Raw genomic sequence first — 14,165 nt, 5'->3', positions numbered from 1 at the left:
GAAATTAAATTGGAGGAAAGTAAACCAAACAACCTTCAATCATTATACATGTAGTGAATTAAATTTTTTTTTTTTTTTTTTTTCATATGAGAAAAGGGATTAAAAAAAATAAAGATTACATAAGGTGACATGTGGCATTGGAGAAAAAAATGAAATGTACATGCAGCATTATAAGGATGATGGTTTTTGTTTTTAAATACTAAGTATAGATATAGATATAGATTTCTCCCCTAATTATTTCCCATTTACTTGTTTTATCCGTTAAAATAAACAAATTTCCAAACTTTAATACACATTATATTAGTATTAATTACATTTCATTAATCAAATTTATTTTAATTAATTACTAAAAAAGCATTTTTCTTGCTTTAATTTCTGTTGCGTCTTCTTCTTCCCATTCTCTCAGCTCTTTTATACTGGTAAGCAACTCTGTCGTCTCATCTTCTAGCCCTTTTTTTTGGTTTAATTTTTATAGTAATTATTATTAATTATTAATGTGTTTCATTTTTCTTGAATATTAATGATGAATTAAGCTGAGTTTCTTCATTTTATTATCTGGGTTTTTTCTGGGGTAGATTAATTTTGTGATTTGGTGAAGTTGAAAGGTACAGATGATTGAAGGGTGCAGAAAGATTGCCTCAGATCTGGGTAACATACAGTGGACTTTTTAATTTGGGAATAAGGGCATTCATGTGATTGTTTTTTTTATATAATTATTGTTATTGTTAAAAAATTTCATGACCCTTTGCTTTATTTCTAATATTTGAGATTTTAGGAATCGTAAAAAAAATAAAATAAAATAACATTCTTGTTGGTTTTTTTTTTTTCATAATTTTCTGGGTTATTAGTAGTTAGATTATTTGAAAGGATTTGAGTTCATTTGTTTGATAAGGGTTAGTTGAAAAGAAATGGTGTTAGATTTATATGAAATGGAATTGGGTATTTAGTAAAATTGTACAGGATTTATTGATAGTAAACTGATCAAAATTTTGTTTGATCTTTGTTGCTGTTTATTTTTGTTCGTTTGAGCAGTAATATTTGTGGGGAGTAGTGAGGGGAGAGAGGAAGGTGATTTTGAATAGATTTAGGTACCGCCCATTTGATGAACTTGGTAATTTTTGCCTTCGTGTTGAGTGATTGAGGAGTTGATTTAGTACCGGATTCCTTATCCGAGTTTCATGATCAACGCTTATGACTCATACTGAAGTGGGAAGAAAGGTGAACTTGTGTTAATTGGTTTGTGATAGATGGAGTTTGTGGAGGAGATTCCGAAAGCGGTTAGTATGCCGTTAATGATTGGCAATCTTGTTAGTGAGGATAAGGCTATTAGTACGCCTCTGCAGCTTGCTGGGCTTGTGCTGAAAGCGAATTCATATAGCCTGTCACTGGATAGACCTGAAACAAAAGCACTCTTGGTGCCTAGTACTGTTGGGAATAAGGTTTTTAATTGCAATGATCAGCCTGCCAAACTCAGTACATCTGTAGAATCTTTCTGTGTTAAGAATCACAAGGAAGAGCCTGAATTACTGAGGGTGGTGGTCTCCAATCATAGTTCTGGTGTTTCTAATGATATCATTGGTCAGGAAAACGGGGAAGAAGATTTTGTATCCTACTCACAGTCTTTGGCTAGTGAAAATAGCAGCAATTATGGTGAGGAATTCCTAGCTGTTGAGTCTAATTCTGATGCAAACTCACCAGCCTCAAGTGATACCGAGAAGAACACCCAATCAGTTGCTCCCCAAGAGTATAATACTATGGGATCAAATTCCATGTCGAAGCCTGTTAAAGATGTGTTTGCAGTTGCAGAAGATCTTGATGTGGACGATATTCGTCGACATGATCGAAATATGACGATGGGTCTTCTTGAAGCATCGCACGATAAGATCAACAGAACGAAGAGCAGCCATTGCATATTTGAAATGGGTTCTATACCTCTTTGGGGTTTCACATCTATCTGTGGGAGGAGACCAGAAATGGAAGATGCTCTTGCTGTTATACCATGTTTCCAAAAGCTTCCAATGAAAGTTTTGGCCGGAGACCACATATTGAATGGAATGAGTCAGACTGCACATTTTTATGCTGTCTATGATGGACATGGAGGTTCTCAGGTAAATATTGGTGTATTGTTTCTTCAGTTTGCTGCAGATGCGTTTGGTCTACACTTGTGGCTGTGATGGCGTGATGCAATTAAGATTGACCAATTTCCGGACCTCTAGTTTATATTTGTCTTTTTTTAAAGTTGCAAGAATAGCACTAATGGTTTTTGTATACAGAGGGTTATATGACGTAAATTATTGATCTTATTATGTGATTGTTTTTTATTTAGGTTGCTAATTTTTGCCGAGATCATCTCCATGTTGCATTGTCTGAAGAGATAGAATATATGAAGAGGGGTTCCCAAAATGGAAGTTTTCTAGATAACTCAGCGGCGAAATGGGAAAAAGCATTCTTTCGAGCTTTTCATAAAATTGATGCTGAGGTTGGAGGAGTTCATCAAGGCCATGCTGGTGTGAATGATGATTCATCTGAGACTAGTCTTGAACCCATCGCACCTGAGACTGTTGGGTCAACATCTATTGTGGCTGTTGTTTGCTCAACACATATCCTAGTCGCTAACTGTGGTGATTCAAGGGCAGTGCTATGTCGTGCAAAAGCACCCATGCCTTTGTCAGTTGATCATAAAGTAAGATATATGTTATATTCTTGTCATTTTTTTTCCTCACTTCAGTAACTGCTTGGATGTGATGATTGATTTTCATCTTGCCTTTCATTTTGTTTTCAGCCTGACCGAAAAGATGAATTGGATAGGATAGAAGCTGCAGATGGAAAAGTCATACAATGGAATGGCTACCGTGTTTTTGGTGTACTTGCAATGTCAAGGTCCATTGGTTAGTGATTTCACACCTTGCAAAGCTATTGTTGTTTCCCTTAGTTAACAGTACATAATTTTGGGCTTCTTGTTGTTTCAAGAATTTTTGCTGTTTCAAGAATTTTTGGTTATTGTTTTTGTCATGATACAAGAATATTGCAACATCTCGCAAGGTCTATATTAATTTATGTTCTCAACCTGAATTTTTTTTGGTACTTTGATATAAAGATCATGGCTTCTGTTGCAGAATATCAAGCAACCAAATATCTAACCTTACCACTTTTGGCTAGCTTTTTTTTTATATTTTTACTTTATTTTTAATCTAAATAGTCGTGAATCATTTCATTTTTGGTTTAGTAGAATCCATTACAAATCAGTGCAATAGGTTAGAATGGAAGCAATGAGCTAACATCTTAAAAACAGATTCCATTGATGGCTTAGCTGCATGAATTATTAGCTAAAATCTAGATTATTTATTAGACTGCATAGTTACCTTTTTGTTAAATTAGGTAAATAATGTACCACTTTCATTTTATAATTCACTTTTCTCAGTTGGTGGGCTGTTGGGGAATTAGGTAACACAAGATTAGATTTGTAATTCGTTGAGTCGTGTTTGCAACTAGCAAGTTCAACCAACTTTTGCGATTGTTTTATAAACTTTATTTATTATATGCTCTATAGGATTCAGAATAGTGCTAATCAATATATCAATCAATATCAATATATTTTTATTAAAACTCAATGGCAAGACATGGAATCCCACAACGTGTCACCATTGCTTATGTGGCGTCATGTCGTACTACATTCAATCACCAACATTTTCACACTTTAAAAATTGTAATTTGTGATAATTGAACCCATGACCTCACCGCTCCAATGACATAACGTATGACAATGAAGTCATATTAAAAAGTGTTAATCGCGTCCATTAATTCTAAAATTTTAACTGTCAACTTATGTGTAATATCAACAACAATATATATGATTACAAAATTCATCTCATTTATTTCATTTACTCATTCATAATTCTTATATATAGATTATATGTATTTAATATATGTAACCTAAATATGCATAACAATTTTAAAGGTTTTTTTTTATTAACCAAAAATTACGTTTACTTTATTAAGGAATTTTTTATGACAGCTGAAGATAAAATCATTTTAATTAATAAATAAAACAAATATAAAATTTAGGCTACTGCAGATTGAATAATGTATTTTGATGTTCAATTAGTTAATTTTTTTTTTTTTTTTTTTTAATTAAACAATGAACCGAGGCATTGTCCGGCCAAAAACTAGTTTGGTTATTAATCAAATGAACCTCTGTATGAGCTTTGACTTTTCATGTGGAGATACTTGATTGGAGACTGTTCTATTATCCAGGATCTCTTTCTATGAAATTTGACTAGCTATGGATAAGACTGTTTTGATCACCAAAAACTTTACCTATAGTAGGGGGATGAATGTTGGGTTGATATTGTCCCATCATGTCCAGACATTGAACATAGTGAACATAGTAAAGTCCACACAGGGCAGTGTTGGGTTTCTTTGTTATCAGTGTTGTTGTAATTGATGAATTCAACGTGTTCAGCTGTTGTAATTCAAACTCTTCCTTGGGTTAGTTATTCATGGTATCATTTAGTGAATCTATTAGGATGATTCTGCTCTACAAGCATGCTTGAGAATGTCAACTAAATTGAAATCTTAGCCTTTTCAAGTCTAGTCTGTCTACTTATGATGACCCTGTTGGGTAATACCACTGTGATATTGGCATGACATTAGCACTATTGGTGGCTAATCTAGTTTTTGGCCTAGGCAATGCCCCGGGTCATTGTTTTATTAAAAAAATATCAATTGTTTATTTTTGCAAATATTATTGAACATCAAAATTCATTACTCAATCTGCAGTAACTTAAAATTTACATAAGTTTAATTTATTTGTTAAAGCGATTTTATTCTTCGGTTGTCATACAAAATTCCTTACTAACGCAAACGTATTTTGTGGTTAATAGAAAATCCTTTAAATATGCATTTTTAGGTTACATATTTTCCTATATATAAAAACGATGAATGAGTAAATGAAAGAAATGAAATTAATTTTGTAATCATATTGTTGTTGAAATATACACATATAAGTTGATATTTAAATTTTTAGGGTTTATGGAATGAGAATAACCCTTTCTAATATCACTTTATTGTCATAAGTTGTGTCATTGGAGCGGTGGTTAAATATTACCGCTAACAAATTACAACTTATTTATTTATTTATTTTTTATTTTTAATGAGGAAACATTATTGATTGGTTGTAGTATGACATGACGCCATATAAGCAATGGCAACATGTGGTGGGATTGTATGTCTTGCCATTGAGTTTTATAATTTATATTGATATTGATATGCAAATAGGGTAACTCATTGAGCAATAAAGGACAACTAAAAGTATAAAAGTTTAACTAATTGCGAAATTTAGCACTATTGGTAGCTAAAAATATGCAAATAGGGTATCTAATTATGCTTCTTATATTATTAGTTATTGACCTTTTTTTATTCGTTTTGCTATTTATGTTAATTGTTACCCACTTACCCTTTTTTATTAGATATGTTATATACAAATGTATAATTAGTTACCAGATGCACGTCATGTGGTACTATGAAATAAGCCCGTCATATAATTGTTTTTGTGCTCATCTCACTTCATGAAACTATTGCGATAGCACTGCAATTGTTCCAGTCGCTGATGCACAATTGTCTCCACAATCGTGTCAAGCATAGTGCTTTAGAGACTCCTTTTATTGAGCTACAGTGAGCCAGGAAAAAGAGAAATACTTATCTGTTACTCGTAAAACTTAGGATCAGCTGGAAGATACGATTGTTATAAGGGGGTGGTAGAAAGTTGATTACATTGCTTTACAACTTCTGATGATGTTGCCAGGTTCCAAATTCAGCAGTGAAAGATATATTGTGCCTGATGCATTGGTCAAACATGTGGGTTCCATTGCCACTTCTTCAAGAAAGTGCACACCAAGTATAAAAAAAAATGCTATTTTTCCTTTCATTTTTGCTTTTCTCCTTGGGTGCTCCACTTCTGTATGGGTCCCTAGTATAATGCTAATAAACTCTATTCAGGATTTCAGGGTAAGGGAATTTGAGTTATGTTTGGTTTCAAAATAATTTTTTTGGGAGCTGAATTATATGTATCAGGGAAAACCTTTCAGAATCCAGCTTTTAAATGTCATTTTTCATTGTTTGGTTCATTTGCTAAACATATTGGAGAGGAAGGGGGAGGAAGTGGAGGATAGGAAGGCATTCTTTGGAAAATACGGCATTGCTTTCTGAAATGTTTCCAACCTTGGAACTGAATTCTTCTTAACAAAAAAGTTCTGCTTTATGCAATCTACGTTCTGAAAAGGTTCCACCATTCAAACACGTGTATTTTCGCATGTTAAGAAATTTCTGGGAAATGCTAAATAGGTAATTGTGTTTAATAGAGCCTTAGGCCGTGTTTTCAATTAAGTACTTCATATATATATCTGGTGGAATGAGATTCAACCTTGAGGACACGAGTTGTGTAAGTTGTTAGATTGGTGCACTGATAGTGATGTCGTGAATTTATGATACATATTGCCACTGACCATTGCGCTGCACTTGGTGTAGCTTTACAATGCCTTGTTATAAACTATAAGGTCCTGTCAGGTATATAGGCTTACCCCTGGTTGCAGGTGCATTCTGCATCCCTTGCCTAGTCAAATAATGAGGTTTGAGGACTGCATGGATTATCGGGATTATAGTGTTAAAAAAATCTGTTAATTCTATTTAATTCGTATTTTATCAAGGTAATACTTTGTTTCAATTTGCTTATACCTTTGCACTTTCATTTGCTTTTCCAGGGGATAGATATCTAAAGCCGTGGATTATTCCAGATCCAGAAGTAATGGTAATTCCTAGGTCGAAGGACGATGATTGCCTCATTTTAGCTAGTGACGGCTTATGGGATGTGCTGACGAATGAAGAAGCCTGTGAAGCAGCACGAAGGCGGATTTTGCTGTGGCATAAAAAGAATGGAGGTAGCATGTCCCTGGAGCGGGGAAAGAGTATTGATCCTGCTGCTCAAGCTGCAGCCGATTACCTTGCCAAGCTTGCTTTACAAAAGGGTAGCAAGGATAACATCACGGTTATTGTGGTGGATTTGAAACCTCATAGGAAGTTGAAATGCAAAACTTAGAGGTAACACCGCCCTATTTGAGAGTGGAGTTAGTAATATTTTTTACAATCTTTTTCCTCCCTAAGTCTTAGTTATGGGGTTTTCTCTGTTTTTTCTTTAGACATGATATAGAAATATCATCTGAGCTATGTGGTAACAAATAGCCGAGTAGCTCCGTATAGTTTTTGTAAGGAGCTCCTGCAGTAGCATGATGTATATATGTTATGTATACCCAATTAGTGGAGTGGATGACATAAAATGTCATGCACGCGCTGATAGTTTGATAATTAGCCTAAAGGGATCAATAAATTGTGCATTTTCTTTGCTAAGGTAATTGATTATCGATTGTGATAGTTATATTCACAAATGAGAAGCACTATCCGTACATTTAAGTTGAGAAATTTGATTTGTATGAGATTGAGTTATGGCTGTTGGTTGAATACTTGAATGGAATAATTAGTGAAGGGAGGAGAACTTGTGGAGGGAAGTATATAAAAACATATGCTGGCATTGTCAGTTTGGCACACTTTCTTTGCTGCACGTTACTGGCCTTTCTGCTCTCTTGATATGTGAAGGATGCTGCCAACAGGCCAACAATTCAACTAGTGACTACCTTTAACTCATACTATTACACGAAAAACTTTATATTTACTTTGGGTGTTTAAGAACCACAAGGGCAGGTGATGAGAATCGATTTCAGGATTTCATGAAATTGGAAGAGAAGCTTTTAACCACTTGAGCTATCTCTCACTCTTACTTAACTTTTTTTTGACAAGGCGTGTGCTCCCCCTAGCTCAATTGTAGATCAACCACAAGTCTTCTAACTCATTTCATATTGATGAGATAAGTAAAGTTAGCCAATTTGCAAACCCTTCATAAATAAAAAACCATTATTATCTTGCTGAGTGGGCTAAGTTGATAAAAAATACAACGCAGGCCTACAATGCAGTGATGCACAACATGCCTTGAGCTCTTTCTCAAAGCGAGTGAAAGAAGAGTTCCCTAATAAATCCAAGAGATAAACTATTAAATAATGACCTCATTAGCCTGGTTTAGTGTAAGGTTTGATGATAGATTATTCTGTCCTATTGTCTATTGGTATATGCAACATAGCATGCCACTTACCATAAAATAAATGATAATGATGTTAAGAACTGCAACATATGGGATGGATTCCTTGGATTTATGTGGAAGACAATGTAGGCTTACTTTTTTTATGTTTTTGTCCCTCCTTTATCGTTTAGATTTTCTTTATTGGAGGGGTGTTACAACTTTGGTAGCTTGGTACTTAGTTCTCGTGCCTATCTTTTCCTCTTATCTGCTAGTGTTGTAAACCTATGCTTGTCTTGAGCAAGTGTTTGCTAATTTATATATTCTTCATTCTCTTAAAGAAAATATTTGAAAATAAGGATTGGAAATGGGAATAAAAAGTGAATAAAAGGCACCACATAAGTAATTAATACCAATCAATTACATAATACTAAAAGCGAATCTGACATGACACTTGTCATGTTCTGATTAAAAATTTTCCCGCCACTTTTTTCTTTCCCTTTTTTTTTCCCTTTTTGTACAAAATCTTCATTAATATCAATTTATATAACCTATAATATTTAATCTTCAATTTGGCAATTATATTTGAAATATATTCTATATGCATATTTTTTATAATTATTTAGAATTGGTATTTTTCTATAATAAACAAACATATAAGGTAATATATTAAATTAGAATAATGTACTAATCCCGTACTTCGTATTATTCTACAATGTATTTTTTCTTTGAAAGTTTTTTTTTTTTTTTTTTTTTTTGCTCCAACCAGGATTAGACACTTTAGCTTTTACTATAAATTTTTTGATTTATTAATAATAATAACACTACAATTCAATAACTATAAACATAAATATAAAACAAAAATTAAAAAACCTTAGGGATTGTTTGGCATTGTTTTTTGTTTTCAGTTTTCAGTTTTTTTGAAAACAAAAAACCAAAAACAGGAAACAAGAAAAAGGTGTTTCCACTTTTCTGTTGTCAGTTTTCAAAATTATCATAATTTTAATAAATTTGACTAATTTTTATTCATTTTATGACTTATATTATATGATTGTAAAAAACAAAAAACCAAAAAACAGAAAACCACAATGATGCCAAACGAACCCTAATTATTAATTGTCATAAAAGTTAAGTCAATTAAATTTATATTAAACATTTTTCCAGTTATAGTATGCTATAAAATATTGTGCCCGTCAAAACATGCCAACAAAATTGGGAAATATGGGGTATATAATTACATTGCTCGGGTTATAATTAACATAAATTTTATTCTCATATAAAACAGTATAACCATTAAATTTGAGTGTTTTTTTTTTAATGTTTAATAATCAATAACTTTTGATATCAATATAATATTAATTCAAGTTAATTTTTTTTTTTGAAAAGAAATTCAAGTATTTGTTTTAATTTTATATATATATATATATATATATATATATATATATATATATATATATATATATATATATATATATATATATATATATATATATATATATATGTTTATGTTATATTAACATTGTAATTCATAATTTGATTAAGTAAAACCGTGCATTGCACGGGACCTTAAACTAGTATTAACTGAAAGACAAATTTTCTAACGCGCTATCTAATAGATATGAACAATTTATGAACAACAAACACTTAGAATGAATGATCATAAATCCTCCCACGCAGGTTTGGGATTGAATTAAGGGTTTTCACAATGAAATGTTTCTTCCCACCACCAACAACAAGAGCAGGCTTTAATGAGTGATGAGAATACTACTGCTGCTAAGAAGGTTATAGAAGTTCCAGAAGCTTCTAGAAGTGAAATCAAGATTGACAGTTAGAAGGTTGTTACAGAGCATGCCATGTCAGCAAAGGCAATTACGAGTTTGTTACAGAGCATGCCATGTCAGCAAAGGCAATTACGAGTTTGTTACAGAACAAGCCATGTCAGCAAAGTTGTTATGTATATATTAGTTGATCCTAGCTCCTGTTTTAGTTATTCAATTCATTTGTAATAAACTTCATTTGTAAGCTCGAGCTACAGAAATAAAGATCAAATAGCCTATGCTTTTCTTGTTCATTCTTTCTTTCGTTTAATTCTTTCAGCTTTTTCTTAGATCACAGATTATTACATGGCATCCGGTAAAATTCTGGAAAACGCTTTGTTCTTCCTTTTAAACATTTTCATTTTAGAAAGTTTAGTTCAAATTTATGCTAAAAAATGGCACAAAATCAAACACTGGATCCATCGCAAAATCCTTCCCACCTTACTATGTATTCATCCTTTTGACAATCCAGGAATGAAGTTGGTTTCAGAGAAAGTTACAAGTGACTTATAGTGATTGGAAGAGATCAATGATGATTAGCTTATCATCTAATAAAAACAAGCTGGGTTTCATTGATGGTAGAAATATAAAGCCAAATCCAAAATATGAATTGATTAAATCCTAAGAATGATGCAATAACATGTTATTCTCCTGGATTGTTGGAGTTTTGGATCAAAATTTGGCAAGAAGTGTATTTTACTTCAATACAACAAGAGAGATCCGGTTGAATCTTCAAGAGAGTTTTGGTGTATCATCATCGGGAACAGTGTTGTATGCTTTACAGCAGAGTTTGAATGACATAAAGCAAGGTACAGATGATGTTTCAATATTTTTCACCAAAATCAAGAGGGTTTGGGATCGATTGGATGATGTCGATCCTGCAATTGTACGAATTGTTCTTATCTAATCACTCAGAAATTGTTGAGATCCCAGCAAGATAGAAGGTTGATTCAATTCTTGATGAAATTGAATGTGGGTTTTGAGATTCTCAGAGGTTTTTTGTCACTCATGTAGCCTTTGCCCGCTATTACTCATGCTTACAGATTGCTAGTACAAGAAGAGAAATACAAGCGGATCTATAAGCCAGATATAGAAGAATGAATGGCTTTTGTAGTAGGCAACAAAAGGTTCCATGATGCTCCAAGACTGAACAATTATCATGGCACATGACAAAGGTCTTACAATGATAACAGGAGAGTTAACTATTACTGTGATCATTGTAAGATGCCTGGTCATAGTATTCGGAGATATTACAAGGTGAATGGTCATCCTCAGAGATTTGGTAAAGGAAAAAGGGTTGCTGCTATACATTAAGAGGATTTATGAGTGAACTTGGATTAAAAATAAAAGGATTTGCCATTCTCTTATGAGCAATATCAACAAATGGTGGAGTATTATGCAAAGTAGAATGATGGTTTAAGTGCTGCAGGATAATCTAAGTCAGCCTATGTGGCAAGTAAACTCTATCTAATTTCTTCAGCACCATTTCCTTGAATAATGGATAGTGGAGCCACACATCACATATGCCATGATTTGTCATATTACAGTAAGTATCATTGTGCTAGGGTCATGATAATTTCGTTATTATAATTCATGATGGGACAAGAGTTGAGGTTACTCATATTGGTAATGTTCATCTAGGAAGTGGCATAGTGCTGAAAGATGTCTTATATATATTTACTTTCAAGTTCAATCACATTTCTATTCCCAAGATTTGTGTAGATATAAGTTGTTCTACAGTTTTTACTGATGACAAATGTGTTCTTCAGAGTTCTATAATGAAGCCATTGCTTATTGGTAGTCTTTTAGAGGATTATACATGGTGGAGAGTTCTTTAATCAATTAAAGAAGAACGTGCTAGTAAAGATGTAGTTAGAGGTTTTGATAGATTTGTTGCTTTAGTGAATAACAGTTCTGTTTAAGATAATAAAACCAAGTTGTGGCATCTTAAATATTTTTCAGGTTTAGTTTCTAATAATTTGGGTGTTGTAAGTGATTTCTATCAAGTCGATATGTCCAAGATCTAAACATACTAGATTACCCTTTGGTGTTAGGTGTGTAAAGTCTTAGAAGATTTTTGAGTTGTTACATATAGATATTTAGGGTCCTTACAAAGTCTCAAATCATAATGGTTATAATATGTTTCTTACCATAGTGGATGATTTTAGTATAATGACTTGGGTGTATCTTTTGAAAAATAAATCAGATGTTGCTCCTATTTTTGTCAATTTTTTGCTTATGTTACAAATCAGTTTGGAGTAACAGTTAAGAAAGTGAGATCTAATAAAGCAAAGGAGCTTTGTGAAGGAGATATGAAAGTTTATTTTTATTTTATTTTTATTTTTTTATATATATATTTCTAAAGAAAGGGGATTGAACATCATAGAAGTTGTACAGACACTCCTTAATAGAAAGGAGTTGTTGAGAGAAAACACAGACATCTTTTAGAAACTGCAAGATCTTTGTTCATTCAAGCTAAACTGCCAATGTCATTCTTGGGGGGGGGGGGGGGGATCGGTGTTTTGTGTTGCACATTGGTTACTAGCAAGGGTAGAAAGGTTACAAGGTGATGAATATTGAAACAAAGATCATTTTTTCCAGGGATGTTGTTTTTATGAGCAACATTGTCCTTTTTATATTTCATAGTCAAACAATCAGTCAATTTTCAAATTTTTCCTTCCTGAAGTGACTGATTTCACACCAATTATTAACTCTGAAATCTTGACATTTTTCATCAAGCTTCAACAGAAAATTTATCTCATGATCAAACAACTTTTTCACAAGAATTGTTTGATGCAGCTTCAAACATTGACATTTCTAAGAATCTTGTCCCTGAGAATCATGATTCACATGATTATATTCCTAGTCTTAGACAGTCTGTTAAAGAAAGGCATTCTCATGCTTGGAGGCATGATTACATTTGTAATTCCGTTTCATCAATTTCTTCTCATTGGTGTAACATAATTTAGTACACTATTCTCAACTTCCTAAGTCAAATCATTCATTTGTTGCTACAATTGAAACTTTGGAAGAACCTGTTACTTATGCTGAAGCAATAAAAGATCAGAGATGGATAGATGCTATGGAGAAAGAGCTATCTGCAATATAGAAGAATAACACTTGGATACTAGTTGAACTTCCTGCTTGTAAAAAGTCAATAATGTAACACCCGAATAATTCTCCCTTTTCCAAACCACTTACTTTAAATAAAATAGAGAAGAACCATTGGCATGTTACCACCACATATTAAAACGTTAAGGCTTTATCAAAGTATCGCAGCGGAAAATCCAACTTAAATCTTGAAATAAATAATTTAGAAAACCAATAAGTCAAAGCTTACAAACTGGAACTGTAGACACCGAAAAATGTCTCCACAAAACCAAACCCGATGATGAACAATCTTTAACCGCCATTATTGGTCGGGTTGAGTATTTAATCTTGGAGTGATTAAACTAACCCTATTCATAGACCAGTTCCCCAAACCATAACTTATTTTCCTCTTTTTGTGCCTTTAAACCCAATATAATTCATTTCGTGTCCCTTAAAATCATTCATTTCGTATCCTTTTTATAAAAAAACGTTTAAATCAGTTTATTTCGGTCCATAATCTTGGACCAATGATTAATTATTTGGATGGGGCTTGAAAAAATCTTTCCAATGATATATTATAAGCCCAAATCCGAGTTATAACGAATAAGTTATGGCCAAAATACTAAACTGAGCCCAAATCGAAACTAAGCCCACCTTACCTACGACCCAATGATCATGTGGAGGGTCCAAAGGATTTAATCCCATTCCTAAACCAATTAGAATTAATTAGAAGTTTCTATAAGTTTCTGAATGATCTTAATTATCCTTTTTGTATAGATAAGATTAAAGATTTTGAAATTGAATAAAACTCCTCTTTTTGATAGTCCTAATTCTATTTGAATTGAAAGGCGTTCAAAGATAGTCAAATATGATTTTTGTGCCTAATAGTTTTTATCCAAATCTTAGAATGTTGGATAGCTCTTGAAATTATCTTAATGATATATCATAATATTAATTCCGAGCTATAACGAAAAAGATATAAAAGAAGTACGAAACTCTATCCAATACTGACACCGTCCCACTATTTCGGCTATATATTTTATTATACAAAATATTTTAATCTGATTTCAATTGGATTAGAAAGTAGACTTCAAGAGCTTTTCAACTACATATTATTTATCTTATTCTAATTTCTG

At 32.6% G+C, this 14,165-nt stretch overlaps 1 protein-coding gene across 2 annotated transcripts; it reads left to right on the top strand.

Moving 5' to 3' along the window:
- Nucleotides 1-326: 326 nt before the first annotated feature.
- Nucleotides 327-7,401, top strand: LOC145580044 (protein phosphatase 2C 50-like). 2 transcript variants are annotated; one of them, XM_081637364.1, is made up of 5 exons: nucleotides 327-419; nucleotides 1,033-2,108; nucleotides 2,327-2,683; nucleotides 2,783-2,888; nucleotides 6,759-7,401. In XM_081637364.1, exons 2-5 carry the CDS (start codon nucleotides 1,248-1,250, stop codon nucleotides 7,091-7,093), a joined length of 1,659 nt encoding a protein of 552 aa, XP_081493490.1. In that variant the 5' UTR covers nucleotides 327-419; nucleotides 1,033-1,247; the 3' UTR covers nucleotides 7,094-7,401. The 2 variants fall into 2 exon arrangements, with proteins under 2 accessions (XP_081493490.1, XP_081493489.1); XM_081637363.1 differs by lacking the exon at nucleotides 327-419 and having other exon boundaries at nucleotides 426-2,108.
- Nucleotides 7,402-14,165: the final 6,764 nt, after the last annotated feature.

Source organism: Chenopodium album, chromosome 14, assembly GCF_948465745.1.
Source record: "Chenopodium album chromosome 14, dcCheAlbu1.1, whole genome shotgun sequence".
Classification (NCBI taxonomy): Eukaryota; Viridiplantae; Streptophyta; class Magnoliopsida; order Caryophyllales; family Amaranthaceae; genus Chenopodium; species Chenopodium album.
The sequence above is the reverse complement of the archived record's forward strand: the minus strand, read 5'-3'. Positions and strand labels throughout refer to the sequence as shown.

Bases quoted from the DNA above. Each gene is read 5' to 3' on its own strand.
- LOC145580044 (XM_081637364.1), top strand. From the start codon at position 1,248: ATGGAGTTTGTGGAGGAGATTCCGAAAGCGGTTAGTATGCCGTTAATG. The intron at 2,684-2,782 runs GTAAGATATATG...TTTTGTTTTCAG, and splicing joins CTTTGTCAGTTGATCATAAA to CCTGACCGAAAAGATGAATT. The intron at 2,889-6,758 runs GTTAGTGATTTC...TTGCTTTTCCAG, and splicing joins TGCAATGTCAAGGTCCATTG to GGGATAGATATCTAAAGCCG.